The following is an 18,447-nucleotide window of genomic DNA, read 5'->3' as shown; positions in this document are numbered from 1 at the left end:
TGTGTGAGAGAGACTCCTAACTGCAAGTTTAATATGAAAAATAGATTAATATGAACTCACAATAATTGCAGTGATGGTGTATTTCCAGCCGTACCCTGCACCATACCAGATTACTACTGCTATGCAAGGATTTTATACATAAATAAACCATATTTTCTGTACATGCACAGTTGTCGCCTTTCTGTATAAGATCTGTGTGCGTGAGTATGTTCTGTTTGTGTGTGTGTGTGTGTGAGTATGTTCTGTTTGTGTCTGTGTGCGTGAGGGTATTCTGTTTGTGTCTGTGCGTGAGTATGTTCTGTTTGTGTCTGTGAGTGCGTGTGTTCTGTTTGTGTCTGTGTGCGTGAGTGTGTTCTGTTTGTGTCTGTGTGTGTGAGTATGTTCTGTTTGTGTCTCTGTGTGTGAATGTGTTCTGTTTGTGTGAGTGAGTGTGTTCTGTTTGTATCTGTGTGCGTGAGTGTGTTCTGTTTGTGTCTGTGTGCGTGAGTGTGTTCTGTTTGTGTCTGTGTGCGTGAGTGTGTTCTGTCTATGTGCGTGAGTGTGTTCTGTTTGTGTGAGTGAGTGTGTTCTGTTTGTGTCTGTGAGTAATTGTGTTCTGTTTGTGTCTGTGTGAGTAAGTGTGTTCTTTTTGTGTCTGTGTGCGTGAGTGTGTTCTGTTTGTGTCTGTGTGCGTGAGTGTGTTCTGTTTGTGTCTGTGTGAGTAATTGTGTTCTGTTTGTGTCTGTGTGAGTAAGTGTGTTCTTTTTGTGTCTGTGTGCGTGAGTGTGTTCTTTTTGTGTCTGTGTGCGTGAGTGTGTTCTGTTTGTGTCTGTGTGAGTGAGTGTGTTCTGGTTGTGTCTGTGTGCGTGAGTGTGTTCTGTTTGTGTCTATGTGAGTAAGTGTGTTCTGTTTGTGTCTGTGTGCGTGAGTGTGTTCTGTTTGTATCTGTGTGAGTGAGTATGTTCTGTTTGTTGACAGATGACAGCATGGGTCTGGCCATGACTGAGGTGCCCTTGAGCAAGGCACTGAACCCCAACTGCTCCCCGGGCACCAGGCTAGGGCTGCCCACCACTCTGAGCATGTGTGCACCCCTAGTAATCACTAGTGAGTGAGTGTGTGTGTGTGTGTGTATGTGCACACCACATCCCCCTAGTGATCACTAGTGTGCATGTGTGTGTGTACGTGTACCACCGACCCCTAGTGTGTGTGTGTGTGTGTATACCACAGCTCCTTAGTAATCATTGGTGTGTGTGTTTTCACTGCACAGATGGGTAAATGTGGAGGACAAATTTCTGTTGGGGTGAAAATCACAATTGACAAATATGGCACATTTACATTACACACTTCTGGAAGCCACAGGTATCCATTGCAGTTGTGTGGGAATCGATAGCATCTGCTACCTCAGAGTTCTGACTGCTGCATTATTGTATTCTGTAAGCTAGACGACTAGCTGTAGCGTAAACTGGTCTTTCTGCAGAGTTTAGTGTGCAGTGATGTCAGTAACTCTAATCTTACCACTTTTTTCAGTAACGAGTAATATAACGAGTTACTATTTCCAGTCCAGTAATCAGATTAAAGTTACTTATCTAAGTAACTGTGCGTTACTATTTTTATTTTCTCTAGTAAAAATATATATTTGCTTTCTTCTTGGCTCAGTTATACTTTTGCGTCTGACCGTAGCGCTCGACTCCGCACGCTGCGAGCGACCCTGTGAGAGCGCGAGCGCGTACACGTCATTCTGTGCAGTGTCCTCCCGTAACGACATGTGGTAGTGTAAAGAAATACCCCTCAAAAACAGGGGAAGGAACATTTACCTGACAAATTTTAATGTTGCTTTGTGTACCAGGTTTGAAAAGTGCTGGAATTTAGGCTAACGTAGCCTACCTAAAAATGCTTGAAATTGTAATGGTATTTCGTTTCACAACAAATAGCTGTCTGACTGAACACTTCGCTTGTATTATGTTAACAAATAACACCGCACAGCAACACAAACGTGATGTCAGGAGATACATTATTTAAATGTCAGGAGATACATTGTTACTGTTAAAAATGCACTTCCAATAAAGTGAGTATAGGAAAAAACTATATATATATATATATATGTATGTACTAAATGTCATTATTAAATTTAAATACAATGCTATTACTAAATACTTTTTTCTTTAATATTAGTCTGAGGCAATAAGAGTTGAACGTGAAGAGGTCTCGTGCTCTGCTAGGGTGTTGGGTGGTGTGTGTGTGTGTGTGTGTGTGTGTGTGTGTATATATATATATATATATATATATATATATATATATATATATATATATATATATATATATATATATATATATATATATATATATATATATATATATATGAGCTGCACACCCCCCCCCCCACGCCCGTGACGCTCTGCGCGGTGACGTCAGCCCTCACAAGATGGCGGCGCGGGAGAAGGCGGAAGGTGAGGAGCTGTCGCCGCTTCTGTCTTCTTACCCCGAGCTCCGCACGGCGCTCCGTACTTCTGATTACCGATATTAAAACCTTCCACGGTCCACGGAGGACCTGTTCTTCCTCGTGGTTATAGGTGACGCGGCGCAGGACCCGCTGTCCTCGCCTTCACTGTCTGTGTATACGGAACATGTCTCGATGGACTAGCGAGCGCGCTGTTCGGGTCCGTGATACGCCCGCGTCCCCGCCGCGCCCCTCCGCGTCCCCGCGTCCCCACTCGCGTCCCCGCCCGCGTCCCCGCCGCGCCCCTCCGCGTCCCCGCGTCCCCACTCGCGTCCCCGCCGCGCCCCCGCCCGCGTCCCCGCCGCGCCCCTCCGCGCCCCCGCCCGCGTCCCCGCTACAGGAGCCTCACTCCGCGGTTAGGTGGGCCGGGAGTGTCAGTAGGTGTCGGGGGCCTCGCTGGCGTTGAGCGGGTCCCCGGGTCTCGGTAGGGTGGTGTCGGTGGTGTGGTGAAGACCTGGACATGTCCACTCAGCCTGACGAGGTGTCGCTGCGCACATGAGCAGTAGATCCATCTAAGCATCTTCAGGGTTTATGGTCCACGCCGATCTTCTGGTGTAACGTGTGTGTCTGTGTGATGATGCTTGAGCGAAGTGTGTTGACTGTGATCTGGCCCTCAGCTTCACCCTGGTGTTAACTCCATGTGCTGGGTAAGACAGTCGCTCTTTAACCCAGTGCACCATTTCACAGTTCAGACACTGAATGGGAGTGAGATCAGGTCGACCACCTGTGATGGGAAGGATCTCTGCTCAGTTCTTAACTAAGCGGAAAAATTACATAATGGTGTAGTAATATAGTAATAGCTTTGACACCTCTGAATCACACTTGTGTGAGCCCGTTTACTGCTGCCGTTTAATTTCGGTTAATTTGCCTCTATTGTAAAGTTTGCATGTAAACTTAATTTGTTTTTTAGTTTCATGCTGTATGTGAAAATTGTAGTGGTCAGTGTCAACCTCTGATAATGTCTGATAATGTCTGCACCATCATGTTCCTCTTGGCCTGTCTGATTTGCTACTGAGGACCGTGCACAGAGCATCTCGCCAAAAATCATGCTGTCAGATTTCACTTGTGTGTATATGTTATGAATTTTGGATGGATGGCAGTTTATATATAATATTTAAATGTTCTTATAGCATAATAGAAAAAAGCATTAATAATTTTTGGTTCATGAGCCATACACTGATATTACACTGATATTCATACACTGATATTACACTGATGGATTTCTGGTTACTGATTGGATAACTGTGGTTGACAAGTTCAAGAAGTGAGCTTAACTTTTCACTGCTCAGCATTTACTGTGTTTGGGGGTGGAGTCTGGTTCCCAGTGTTAGTGTTTGGGGGAGGAGTCTGGTTCACAGTGTTAGTGTTTGGGGGTGGAGTCTGGTTCACAGTGTTAATGTTTGGGGGTGGAGTCTGGTTCACAATGTTAGTGTTTGGAGGGTGGAGTCTGGTTCCCAGTGTTAGTGTTTGGAGGGTGGAGTCTGGTTCACAGTGTTAGTGTTTGGGGGTGGAGTCTGGTTCCCAGTGTTAGTGTTTGGAGGGTGGAGTCTGGTTCCCAGTGTTAGTGTTTGGAGGTGGAGTCTGGTTTACAGTGTTAGTGTTTGGAGGGTGGAGTCTGGTTCCCAGTGTTAGTGTTTGGAGGGTGGAGTCTGGTTCCCAGTGTTAGTGTTTGGGGGTGGAGTCTGGTTCCCAGTGTTAGTGTTTGGGGGTGGAGTCTGGTTCCCAGTGTTAGTGTTTGGAGGGTGGAGTCTGGTTCCCAGTGTTAGTGTTTGGGGGTGGAGTCTGGTTCCCACTGTTAGTGTTTGGAGGGTGGAGTCTGGTTCTCAGTGTTAGTGTTTGGAGGGTGGAGTCTGGTGCCCAGTGTTAGTGTTTGGGGGTGGAGTCTGGTTCCCAGTGTTAGTGTTTGGAGGGTGGAGTCTGGTTCCCAGTGTTAGTGTTTGGGGGTGGAGTCTGGTTCTCAGTGTTAGTGTTTGGGGGTGGAGTCTGGTTCCCAGTGTTAGTGTTTGGGGTGGAGTCTGGTTTACAGTTACTGTGTTAGTGGGTGGATACTGGTATTTATTTATCATTAGTGGGGCAACACAAATGTTTTGATACTCCTCCAGATCCACCATAACTCACAGCTTGTGTTTCTGTAGTGCTACTGAACACTACATTAGCTAATTAAACCCAGACTCCCAAAGGGTACTGTTACAGAGAATGACATTGTGTGTGTGTGTGTGTGTGTGTGTCTTTGTGCTCCAGGGGTTTTGTGTCTCTTACTACTCTGTCAAAGGAAGTAATCGTAATCACTCAAAGGCAGGTTGTTAGGGTCAATCATAGCAACTGTGACATGTTGACATGTTATGCTGCAAATATAAATAATTATGGGTTTAAAAGTTGATTAAAATCAAAGGTTAAATTAATTTATTTATATTGTTACATTCCATCCATATATTCTCATCCATTATGTTTCCAAAAAGATCCCACGTTTTTCTCTCTCTCTCATTCTCTCTCTCTCGCTCTCTCTCTCATTTTCTTCTCTCTCTCTTCTCTCCTTCATTCTCTCTTGCTGTACACTGCGGTGGTAACTAGGCAACAGAGGGTAATAGAGACTGGTTTGGAGTCCTGGGTGGTGGTGGTGGGTTGTAAGGGTGGGTGGTGGTGATGATGGTGGGTGGTGGGTGGTGGTGGGTTGTGAGGGTGGGTGGTGGGTGATGGTGGTGGTGTGGGTTGGGATGGTGGGTGGTGGATGGTGGTGGTGTGGGTTGTGAGGGTGGGTGGTGGTGGTGTGGGTTGTGATGGTGGGTGGTGGTGGGTGGTGGTGTGGGTTGTGAGGGTGGGTGGTGGGTGGTGGTGGGTTGTGAGGGTGGGTGGTGGTGGTGTGGGTTGTGATGGTGGGTGGTGGTGTGGGTTGTGAGGGTGGGTGGTGGTGGTGGTGGTGTGGGTTGTGATGGTGGGTGGTGGTGGGTGGTGGTGTGGGTTGTGAGGGTGGGTGGTGGTGGTGGTGGTGTGGGTTGTGATGGTGGTGGGTGGTGGTGGTGGGTTGTGAGGGTGGGTGGTGGTGGTGGTGGGTTGTGAGGGTGGGTGGTGGTGGTAGGTTGTGAGGGTGGGTGGTGGTGGTAGGTTGTGAGGGTGGGTGGTGGTGGTGGTGGGTTGTGAGGGTGGGTGGTGGTGGTGGGTGGTGGGTTGTGAGGGTGGGTGGTGGTGGTGAGGGTGGTGGTGGTGGGTGGTGGTGGTGGGTTGTGAGGGTGGGTGGTGGTGGTGGTGGGTTGTGAGGGTGGGTGGTGATGGTGGGTTGTGAGGGTGGGTGGTGGTGGGTGGTGGTGGTGGGTTGTGAGGGTGTGTGAGGGTGGTGGTGGGTTGTGAGGGTGGGTGGTGTTGGTGGGTTGTGAGGGTGGGTGGTGGTGGTGGTGGGTTGTGAGGGTGGTGGTGGGTTGTGAGGGTGGGTGGTGATGGTGGGTTGTGAGGGTGGGTGGTGGGTGGTGGTGGTGGGTTGTGGGGGTGGGTGGTGTTGGTGGGTTGTGAGGGTGGGTGGTGTTGGTGGGTTGTGAGGGTGGGTGGTGTTGGTGGGTTATGAGGGTGGGTGGTGGTGGTGGGTTGTGAGGGTGGGTGGTGGGTGGTGGTGGTGGGTTGTGAGGGTGGGTGGTGGTGGTGGTGGGTTGTGAGGGTGGGTGGTGGTGGTGGTGGTGGGTTGTGAGGGTGGGTGAGGGGGAGCTGTTTACAAGAGAGGCTACTGATATATCACATTTTATTTCTGGGCCTTGTTTTTGAAAAACAACTTGTTACTTGGCCATAGAAATTGGCCTTAATACAGGGTTATACTCCTTATTACTGGGCCGTATTAATGCTCCTTATTACTGGATTTTGTTACTGGGCTATACTATATGTGCCTTATTACTGGATTTTATTACTGGGCTATAGTATATGTCCCTTATTACTGGATTTTGTTACTGGGCTATACTATATGTGCCTTATTACTGGATTTTGTTACTGGGCTATACTATATGTCCCTTATTACTGGATTTTGTTACTGGGCTATATTGTATGTGCCTTATTACTGGATTTTTGCTCATGTGTTTGTTCATCTGTGTCTTAGAGTTGCAGTTTGGGCTGCTGTGGATCTGACTGGCCCTGTAGGCTGGACAGAGTGAGTGTGTCTCACCATGAACAACAAGGACAGCACCTCAGAGTCTGGTCAGTCTGTATCTCACACACACACACACACACACACACACACACACACACACACACACACACACACACACACACACACACACACACACAGTCAGATGCACATGTCTTGGTGTTAGTGTATGCTTGTGTGTGTATGTGTGTGTATTGATGTTTGTGTACGCTCGTGTGTGTGTGTGTGTGAGTGTATTTATGTTTGTGTATGCTCGTGTGTGTGTGTATTGATATTTGTGTATGCTCATACGCGTGTGTGTGTGTGTGCATGTGTGTATTGATGCTCATGTGTAGGGTTGTGAAAATGTTCAGTACCAATATGATGATTCAACTAGATATTGTAATGGTAGGTTATCTGTGATAGAAGGGTGTCGGCTAGAATGAAAGGAAAGATCTATAGGACAGTAGTGAGACCTGCTATGTTGTATGGACTGGAGACAGTGGCACTGACAAAGAGACAGGTGAGGGAGATGGAGGTGTCTGAGATGAAGATGTTGAGATTCTCATTTGGAGTGACGAGGAAGGATAGGATCAGAAATGAGTTTATTAGAGGATCAGCACATGTTGCATGTTTTGGAGATAAAATTAGAGAAGCGAGATTGAGATGGTTTGGACAGAGGAGGGAGGAGAGGTATATTGGTAGGTGGGTCTTGAGGATGGAACTGGATGGAACCAGTGTGGGAGAATAAACATTTTATTAACAAAACAAGCAGAAAAGTGAAGACAAACGACAAAATCCCACATTGATAAACCAAACTACAACACAAACACAACTAACTGAAAATATGACGGCATCACATAGCAAGTAATGGGAAAACTGACATAGAGGAGAACATAAACAAAAACATACACAAATACACAAAAACGGAGCTACACACACGAATGGCTGACCTAGAAAATACGCAACTATGCAAAGAGAACTTACGCACATACACGCAACAACCAACAATCAGAGACCAAATACAGGTACAAGTACACGACTAAACTACACAGGTGAGGTCAGAGACACAAGGCAGAGACTGAAACAGGGGCGTGAACAGAGGAACGAAGGCGGGGACTAAAACAAGAGGCGTGAACAGAGGAACGAAGGCGGGGACTAAAACAAGAGGCGTGAACAGAGGAACGGAGGCGGAGACTGAAACAAGAGGCGTGAACAGAGGAACGGAGGCGGAGACTGAAACAGGGGGTGTGAACAGAGGAACAGAGGCGGAGACTGAAACAGGGGGTGTGAACAGAGGAACGAAGGCGGGGACTAAAACAAGAGGCGTGAACAGAGGAACGGAGGCGGAGACTGAAACAAGAGGCGTGAACAGAGGAACAGAGGTGGAGACTGAAACAGGGGGTGTGAACAGAGGAACGGAGGTGGAGACTGAAACAGGGGGTGTGAACAGAGGAACGGAGGTGGAGACTGAAACAGGGGGTGTGAACAGAGGAACGGAGGTGGAGACTGAAACAGGGGGTGTGAACAGAGGAACGGAGGTGGAGACTGAAACAGGGGGTGTGAACAGAGGAACGGAGGTGGAGACTGAAACAGGGGGTGTGAACAGAGGAACAGAGGTGGAGACTGAAACAGGGGGCTTGAACAGAGGAACGGAGGTGGAGACTGAAACAGGGGGCTTGAACAGAGGAATGGAGGTGGAGACTGAAACAAGAACATGAGGGGCGTTGCCATGGCAACCACAATGCCAAGGAGGGGGCGATCGGGACATATATCGATACTGAACAGCTCCTCTAAAGCATAGGTCTGTTCGAGTCAAGTCTCAAGTCTTTGATGTCAAGTCCAAGTCATTGAACTCCTAATGAACTGGATCAAACACAATCTATTTGAACTTCATGGTGTCTTTCAGTGTCCCAATACAAGGAAAATGTTTATGCAACTAACGCATTACATTTTTAAAAGATCAGGATTGACAGGGTACTTGCACTTAGCCTGGCTCGGTGAGGGCGCATTATGAGGCCTCCATGACTGAACACCCTCTCTACTGCTGCACTGGTGGCAAGTCAATACCAAGATAACTGGGTAAACATTAGGTTGTTATACTTAACACACTAACTGTGACTCTAAGCTTGTTTGTAGCAGATGCTAATAACCTTTCAGGCAGTGACTAACCTTTCCGGGTGGGTTTTCAGGTGGCGAATAAAATTAGATGTGGTGGAGCCAGCATCCTGTATTTTTATGCCACACATGCTGCAGTTTGCTGCTCTTCTATTTGCTACTTGTGCCAAAGTTTTTGTACCCAAATATTATTATGAATGGTGGACCAGAAGCGAGTGTCCTCACCAGCGCCGCCATGATCGCGATGGTTTGCGGCGCGCACATTTGTGTCACGTAAAGCTAGGTTTATATTGACATGTCGCGACCGGCGCGAGGATCCGCGCACCGAAAACCTTACATCAGTGGGACGTGAAAAGCATAAAGACAGGTGGAGAAGAGATTGTCAAATGAAACACAAGAACATTACAAATAAAAGATTGTTCACGAGTCTCAAATCACGAGTCCAAGTCGAGTTGGAAGTCTTTTGAATACAAGTCTAAGTCGAGTCTGAAGTCACTGTATATGCGACTTAAGTGCGACTCGAGTACAAAAACTTGAGTCCCCATTTCTGATGTCATCTGCATAACAATGAAATGAAATGCCATAGCGACTGGTGACATCACCAAGGGAGAGCAAGTATATAGTGAAGAGAATGAGGCCGATAACTGACCCCTGGGGCACTCCACAGGTCATAGCATGTGTCTGGGACTTTAGGTTAGTGAGATAGGACTGAAACCAGGCTAGGGCGATACCTGTCAGCCCTGTGGTGTGATGTACTCCGATTGAGGAGTATCTTGTGGTTCTTGAGAAGGATGAGGAGGGAAGGTGAACCAGTCATCAGCAGCCGTCAGGAAGATTGGAGATGGGCCTGTAATTTGCAAACACTTTAGGATCAAGGGTGGATTTTTAAAGTAGTGGTCTGATTATGGCTGTTTTTAAGGCAAATGGAACTGGCCAACCTGCACAGAGCGGTTTATTCCAGAGGTTATCATGGCAGACAGGTTTGCTTTCACTAGAGCTGTAGGGAAGTGGTCTAAGGCACAGGAAGAGGTTTCGTCCTGCTGATGACCTCTTGCTGCGAGGTGTCTGGAAAGCAGTTAAGAGACTGGGGCACCTCACACTGAACAGGCAGTCTGCACAGGTAGAATGGATTTACTCAGAAGGGTTATATGAATAGAGTCCATTTTTGTTGTGAAAAAGGTCATAATAGTATTGCAGAGTATCTCTGTAATTTCTGTGCGTTTGGGTGTTTGTGTTTTGAGAAGATTATTGATAGTAGAGAACAGTTGCTTGGAGTTTCCTGGACTGTTTTTGATGATGTTAGAGTAGAAGTGAGCCTTTTGATGTTCTCTATAGGTTAACGTACGAACAGTGAGGCCAGATGCCGTGTACGTGGCTCAAGAGCCCAGCTACCTTCATCTTTCAAAGTTTATTGGTAAACCAGGGGGCTGAGTTGCAAATCAGCTGTCGGGGCTTTTGAGTTCATGTTTTTCACATTCCTAAAGGAAATGTCACGCTTGTGCTTTCTATTCCATAATTAACAGCCACAATTCCACAATTCCATAAAAACAGCCAGATGAATAGAATAAGAGTAAAATAAATACATTTGTAGTGGGATTAGTAGAACTGAACCCAAAATCCTTCACCTACAAAACGACATGTAAATGGATAACATAGTTTTATAAAGCTACAGCACACGAATGATAACAGCATTACAGCTATATGTGCTAGCTTTGTGCTAACGCTAGCTGAATCCTAACTGGTAATGCTCGTAGGTGTGTGTGTGTTCATGTTTGTGTATGCACATGCAAATGTATGGGATGGTTGTGTATGCTCATATGTGTGTGTGTGTGTGTGTGTGTGTGTGTGTGTGTGTGTGTGTGTGTATGTATGGTTATGTATGCTCGTGTTTGTGGATGGTTGTGTATGCTCATTTGTGTGTGTATGTGTGTGTGTGTGTGTGTGTGTGTGTATGTATGTATGGTTATGTATGCTCGTGTTTGTGGATGGTTGTGTATGCTCATTTGTGTGTGTATGTATGGTTGTGTATGCTCGTGTGTGTGTGTGTGTGTGTGTGTATGTATGTATGGTTATGTATGCTCGTGTTTGTGGATGGTTGTGTATGCTCATTTGTGTGTGTATGTATGGTTGTGTATGCTCGTGTGTGTGTGTGTGTGTGTGTGTATGTATGTATGGTTATGTATGCTCGTGTTTGTGGATGGTTGTGTATGCTCATTTGTGTGTGTATGTATGGTTGTGTATGCTCGTGTGTGTGTGTGTGTGTGTGTGTGTGTGTGTGTGTGTGTGTGTGTGTGTGTGTGTGTGTGTGTGTGTGTGTGTGTGTGTGTTCGTGTGTTCCAGAGAATAACCATCAGATGAAGGTGTTCACTAAGCTGCTGGAGTGTTTACCACATCCTAGCACCCTGCCTAAAGAGAGACTGCGCTGGAATACCAACGAGGTAGGGAGTGTGTGTGCGTGTGTGTGTGCGTGTGTGTGTGTGTGTGTGTGTGTGTGTGTGTGTGTGTGTGTGTGTGTGTGTGTGTGTGTGTGTGTGTGTGAGGGTTGTGGGCAAGAGTTTTAATTAGCTTTATCTTTTCAATAGAAGCTTCATAAAAGTTCACAGGCAACTCTCAATTTCGCACCTCATGTGGGTTACTCGCACCCTAACTCTAACCCTAACTTTAACTCTAACCCTGGGGTCAAATGTGTGCAGCAGTTTAATAAAACCTTCTCCTTGTTTGTTTATTCAATAACAGTATTTATTAAGGCTACTAATCTAGCCCTACTAAACCAGCCCTACTGATCCAGCCCTACTAAACCAGCCTTACTAAACCAGCCCTACTAAACCAGCCTTACTAAACCAGCCCTACTGATCCAGCCCTACTAAACCAGCCCTACTAATCTAGTCCTACTAATCTAGCCCTACTAATCCAGCCTTACTAATCCAGCCCTACTAAACCAGCCTTCCTAAACCAGCCTTACTAAACCAGCCCTACTAATCCAGCCTTACTAAACCAGCCCTACTAATCTAGTTCCTACTAATCCAGCCCTACTAATCCAGCTTTACTAAACCAGCCCTACTAATCTAGTCCTACTAATCCAGCCCTACTAATCCAGCCCTACTAAACCAGCCCTACTAAACCAGCCTTACTAAACCAGCCCTACTAAACCAGCCTTACTAAACCAGCCTTACTAAACCAGCCCTACTGATCCAGCCCTACTAAACCAGCCCTACTAATCTAGTCCTACAAATCTAGCTCTACTAATCCAGCCTTACTAATCCAGCCCTACTAAACCAGCCTTCCTAAACCAGCCCTACTAATCCAGCCTTACTAAACCAGCCCTACTAATCTAGTCCTACTAATCCAGCCCTACTAATCCAGCTTTACTAAACCAGCCCTACTAATCTAGTCCTACTAATCCAGCCCTACTAATCCAGCCTTACTAAACCAGCCTTACTAAACCAGCCTTACTAAACCAGCCCTACTAATCTAGCCCTACTAATCCAGCCTTACTAATCCAGCTTTACTAAACCAGCTTTACTAATCCAGCCTTACTAATCCAGCTTTACTAAACCAGCCTTACTAAACCAGCCCTACTAAAAGAACCTGAGACTATTTCATACATGTCATCATTCATGTGGAGATGCCAGGATACGTCACCTAATCTGTGTGTGTGTGTTGGGTTTGTCTTACAGGAGATTGCATCCTATTTGATCTCATTTGACAGACATGAAGAGTGGCTATCTTGCACACTCAAGACCAGGTGTGTGTGCGTAATCCGCCCCATTCATCAACACACACCCTCTTAGACACTTACACGCAAATACACAGACACATGCACACAACACGTAACACACACTGACTGACACTTCTGTGTATGCATGGATGAATGCTTATGAGTGATTATGTATATATTTGTGTGTACATGTCAATCCCACATTCACACATACGATTGCACGTGTGAATATGTGTATATTGTCTGCTGTTATTTACTCCAAGGTGTGTGTGTGTGTGTGTGGTGTGTGTGTGTGTGTGTGTGTGTGTGTGTGTGTGTGTGTGTGTGTGTGGACAGGCCACAGAATGGGTCGATTCTACTGTACAACAGGAAGAAGGTTCAGTACAGGAAGGACGGATACTGCTGGAAGAAACGAAAAGATGGAAAAACCACAAGAGAAGATCACATGAAACTCAAAGTGCAGAAAACAGAGGTGAGACACACACACACACACACACACAACCATACACACACACAGAACCATACACACACACACACACACACACACACACACAACCACACACACACACAACCATACACACGCATATACACACACACACAACCACACACACACACACACATACACACACACACTCACACACACTCACACACACATACATATACACATATACAAAATCTTACACACGATCATTAAAATTCACACACGCCTGGAGAGTACTTGTACGCTTCACATATTCAGCATACTTTACCGAACACTTTAAGTTACACACTTCCTAAGTTCTACTCCCCCCTCTCTCTCTCCTCTCCTCCTTCTCTCTCTCTCTTCCCTCATCCCATCTCCTCTCCTCCTTCTCTTTTCCTCCCTCTCTCCTCCCTCTCCCCTCTCTCTCTTCTTTTCTCTCGCTCCTCTCTCTTTCTCCAGTGTCTGTATGGCTGTTATGTTCATTCCTCCATTATCCCAACATTCCACAGGAGGTGCTACTGGCTTCTGCAGGTCAGTTTCTGTCTCGTGACCGGTCGCTATCTGTGTTTGTGTTAGCCAGGGTTGGCTAACCTTCATAAATACCCAAGCACTCTTCTTAAACACATTAACACTCTTCATAAATGCACGCCCCAAGCCTCCTAGCATGCCTTAGTTGGGCCATTGCATCGGGAGAAAGTGAATAGGATTAGTACTAGGCTTAAAATTGGGTTAGGGTTCGTTGGTTTAACTCTGGGTTAGAACTACAGTTAATGATAGAGTTAGAAAGTGTGTTTAGTGGTGTTTGAATGTGTTAGCAGTAGAGTTATCACAGGTTTTAATGCATGTTTCAGATGCACACCTGTGTGTCTGTGTGTGTGTGTGTGTGTGTGTGTGTTTGTGTGTGTGTGTGTGTGTCTGTTTGTATGAGTGTGTCTGTCCATGACAATGTCCATGTTTCTGTGTCTCCTGTGACGATGTTCTTGTGTGTGTGTGTGTGTGTAGAACCCAGATATTGTACTGGTCCACTATCTGAATGTCCCAAGTGTGGAGGACAGTGGGAAAGTGTGTGGGCCCGTGCTGTGTGCTGACCGACGGGACGGTCTCCGCTGGAGCCGAGAGGACCTGCTCTCACAACTCAAACCCATGTGTGAGTAACCAATCACAACTCAAACCCATGTGTGAGTAACCAATCACAACTCAAACCCATGTGTGAGTAACCAATCACAACTCAAACCCATGTGTGAGTAACCAGTCACAACTCAAACCCATGTGTGAGTAACCAGTCACAACTCAAACCCATGTGTGAGTAACCAATCACAACTCAAACCCATGTGTGAGTAACCAATCACAACTCAAACCCATGTGTGAGTAACCAGTCACAACTCAAACCCATGTGTGAGTAACCAATCACAACTCAAACCCATGTGTGAGTAACCAATCACAACTCAAACCCATGTGTGAGTAACCAATCAGAAGTACAAGTATCCAGTCATAAATTCACATATGACAGACCAATATGCAGTTCATATGCAGGTATGTGTGCATACAATCCAGGACATTTTTATGTATTTTATGTTTTTATGGAGTGTCATCATTTTAGATTAATCAGATATTTTCCATAGAGGAGGGTGTGGTTAGGTGATGGAGGTGAAAGTGAGGTGATGGTGTGGTTAGGTGATGGTGAGGTGATTGAGGTGATGGTGTGGTTAGGTGATGGAGGTTTTGGTGATTGTGTGGTGAGGTGATGGTGATGGAGGTGATGGTGATTGTGTGGTGAGGTGATGGTGATGGAGGTGATGGTGTGATTAGTTGATGAGGTGATGGTGTGGTTAGGTGATGGAGGTGATAGTGTGGTTAGGTGATGGCGTGGTTAGTTGATGAGGTGATGGTGTGGTTAGGTGATGGAGGTGATGGTGATTGTGTGGTGAGGTGATGGTGTTGGAGGTGATGGTGTGATTAGTTGATGAGGTGATGGTGTGGTTAGGTGATGGAGGTGATAGTGTGGTTAGGTGATGGCGTGGTTAGTTGATGAGGTGATGGTGTGGTTAGGTGATGGAGGTGATGGTGATAGTGTGGTGAGGTGATGGTGTGGTTAGGTGGTGATGCTGTGGTTAGGTGATGGAGGTGTTGATTAGGTGATGGACGTGATGGTGTGGTGAGGTGATGGAGGTGTTAGTTAGGTGATGGAGGTGATGGTCAGGTTAGGTGATGCAGGTGTTGGTGTGGTTAGTTGATGGAGGTGATGGTGTGGTTAGGTGATGGAGGTGTTGGTGTGGTTAGGTGATAGTGAGGTGTTGGTGTGGTTAGGTGATGGAGGTGATGGTGTGGTTAGGTGATGGTGAGGTGATGGTGTGGTTAGGTGATGGAGGTGTTGGTGTGGTTAGGTGATAGTGAGGTGTTGGTGTGGTTAGTTGATGGAGGTGATGGTGAGGTTAGGTGATGGTGAGGTTAGGTGATGGAGGTGATGGTGAGGTTAGGTGATGGAGGTGATGGTGAGGTTAGGTGATGGAGGTGATGGTGAGGTTAGGTGATGGAGGTGTTGGTGTGGTTAGGTGATAGTGAGGTGTTGGTGTGGTTAGGTGATGGAGGTGATGGTGTGGTTAGGTGATGGTGAGGTGATGGTGTGGTTAGGTGATGGAGGTGATGGTGTGGTTAGGTGATGGTGAGGTGATGGTGTGGTTAGGTGATGGAGGTGATGGTGTGGTTAGGTGATGGTGTGGTTAGGTGATGGTGAGGTGATGGTGTGGTAAGGTGATGGAGATGATGGTGTGGTTAGGTGATGGTGTGGTTAGGTGATGGAGGTGATGGTGTGGTGAGGTGATGGAGGTGATGGTGTGGTTAGGTGATGGAGGTGATGGTGTGGTGAGGTGATGGTGATGGAGGTGATGGTGATTGTGTGGTGAGGTGATGGTGTTGGAGGTGATGGTGTGATTAGTTGATGAGGTGATGGTGTGGTTAGGTGATGGAAGTGATAGTGTGGTTAGGTGATGGCGTGGTTAGTTGATGAGGTGATGGTGTGGTTAGGTGATGGAGGTGATGGTGATAGTGTGGTGAGGTGATGGTGTGGTTAGGTGGTGATGCTGTGGTTAGGTGATGGAGGTGTTGATTAGGTGATGGAGGTGATGGTGTGGTGAGGTGATGGAGGTGATGGAGGTGATGGTGTGGTGAGGTGATGGATGTGTTAGTTAGGTGATGGAGGTGATGGTGAGGTTAGGTGATGGTGTGGTTAGGTGATGGAGGTGATGGTGAGGTTAGGTGATGGAGGTGTTGGTGTGGTTAGTTGATGGAGGTGATGGTGTGGTTAGGTGATGGAGGTGTTGGTGTGGTTAGGTGATAGTGAGGTGTTGGTGTGGTTAGGTGATGGAGGTGATGGTGTGGTTAGGTGATGGTGTGGTAAGGTGATGGAGATTGTGTGGTTAGGTGATGGAGGTGATGGTGTGGTTAGGTGATGGTGAGGTGATGGTGAGGTTAGGTGATGGTGAGGTGATGGTGTGGTTAGGTGATGGAGGTGATGGTGTGGTTAGGTGGTGATGGTGTGGTTAGGTGATGGTGAGGTCTACTAGAAGGGAAACACTAGCTAGCATACATCAATTTTAACATTCTGTTAATGATTGACACACAGTAAATTCTATGTGTGTGTGTGTGTGTGTGTGTGTGTGTGTGTGTGTGTGTGTGTGTGTGTGTGTGTGTGTGTGTGTGTGTGTGTGTAGTTTACAGTATGAAGTGGTGTGGTTCTGGTTCTGGTATGAATGGGTCTGATCTCTCCATTGAGCAGCTGGTGCAGCAGATTCTGGAGTCTCAACAGACCAAACCCCAACCACGCACACACACCTGCCTCTGTAACCATGGTAATATACTCCAAACCCCAACCACGCACACACACCTGCCTCTGTAACCATGGTAATATACTCCAAATCCCAACCACGCACACACACCTGCCTCTGTAACTGTGGTAATATACTCCAAACCCCAACCACGCACACACAGCTGCCTCTGTAACCATGGTAATATACTCCAAACCCCAACCACGCACACATACCTGCCTCTGTAACTGTGGTAATATACTCCAAACCCCAACCACGCACACACACCTGCCTCTGTAACCATGGTAATATACTCCAAACCCCAACCACGCACACACACCTGCCTCTGTAACCATGGTAATATACTCCAAATCCCAACCACGCACACACATCTGCCTCTGTAACCATGGTAATATACTGTATTTTCCGGACTATAAGTCACTCTGGACTATAAGTCGCACCAGCCAAAAAATGCACAGTGAAGAAGAAAAAAACATATACGACGCACCGGAGTATAAGTCCCATTTTTTTTGGGGGGGAGGTTATTTAATAACGTCCAAGTTAGGGTAACTTGAACAGTTATTCAGATAACGACAACAAACCCATGTGTGAACTCGTTCCTCTAGCTGTGGCCACCTAGCTTTTAGCCCACCATTAGCTTTTTTTAGTTTTTCTCATTGCAGTAAGAGTAACCTCTGCTTTTCGCCAGTCTCTCACAAGTTTCTCGCTCACTTTTTTTCTGCTGTTCGATTACCGTTTTTGGCTGCATATTTCACTAATTGCAGTTTGTAATCTGCAGAATATGATTTTATTTTCGATGGCATTTTTTTCACTCCTTCTCAGTTGTAATTTTTTTTATGTTGAAACTTTATTTCTTTTTTTAAATTTTCAGTGGTACAGAAGTAGCAGGTACACAAGCCTAGAGCCTCTTGCAGTGTGAAAATAGCGAACATGTGAAATTACCATGGCCGTTTCTCAATATGCGTGCCGTATTTTCCGGGCTATAAATCGCTCCGGAGTATAAGGGCGTACTCACACTAGGCTCTGTGATCCGGGCCCGGATCAGTTAACCGTGCTCGGGCCCGCTTTGAAGAGGTGGGCCAGGGCACGATTCATGTGGACTCGGGCACGGTTCGCTTCTAGTGTGAGCGCTATCCGTGCCCGGGCCCGCTTGGTGCCTCGTCTGATTGGTTCATTTCGCTGGAACTCAAACATGACGTCAGTGATGCGACGCTCACGTTAAACAGTCATAGCGGCAAAGCGATTAGCAGACAACCGTTGTGTTAAATTATCGATAAATCTGTGCTTGCACCGTGTTTCTGCACTCCCAAAACGACTCCAAAAATACAATAAAAAGAGAATCGTGAACTCTATAGTGTTGTGCGAGCGCGCTTTTTTCCAAATAAAGCGGCGTTGTGATGACGTAAGCGTGCTCGGGCCGGGTTGCTGAAGCGAGTGTGAGTGCAGGCCAGAGGGGGAGTGGGGAGGGGGGATAACCGGGCCCCAGCACGGAACCAGCAAACCGTGCCTAGTGTGAGTATGCCCTAAGTCGCACCCCTGGCCAAACTATGAAAAAAAGTGTGACTTATAATCCGGAAAATACGGTACTCCAAACCCCAACCACGCTCACACACCTGCCTCTCTATCCATGGCAATATACTCCAAACCCCAACCACGCTCACACACCTGCCTCTCTATCCATGGCAATATACTCCAAACCCCAACCACGCTTACACATTGTATTTGTCAGTATCACCCAGCAATGCG

General features: G+C 46.7%; 1 protein-coding gene across 1 annotated transcript in view; it reads left to right on the top strand.

Moving 5' to 3' along the window:
* Positions 1–2,930: 2,930 nt before the first annotated feature.
* LOC143500408 (calmodulin-binding transcription activator 2-like) overlaps positions 2,931–18,447 on the top strand; it is a gene marked incomplete at its 3' end in the record, with an annotated part of 66,332 nt that continues 50,815 nt past the window's right edge. The window contains 8 exon segments of the mRNA XM_076994530.1: positions 2,931–3,123; positions 6,552–6,649; positions 11,037–11,134; positions 12,374–12,441; positions 12,751–12,886; positions 13,337–13,408; positions 13,880–14,024; positions 16,588–16,725. Of these exon segments, the coding sequence (XP_076850645.1) occupies positions 6,619–6,649; positions 11,037–11,134; positions 12,374–12,441; positions 12,751–12,886; positions 13,337–13,408; positions 13,880–14,024; positions 16,588–16,725 (688 nt within the window).

The sequence above is a fragment of the Brachyhypopomus gauderio genome, unplaced genomic scaffold (genome assembly GCF_052324685.1).
Source record: "Brachyhypopomus gauderio isolate BG-103 unplaced genomic scaffold, BGAUD_0.2 sc148, whole genome shotgun sequence".
NCBI lineage: Eukaryota > Metazoa > Chordata > Actinopteri > Gymnotiformes > Hypopomidae > Brachyhypopomus > Brachyhypopomus gauderio.
Note: the sequence above shows the minus strand (reverse complement) of the source record. Positions and strands in the feature narration are given on the sequence as shown.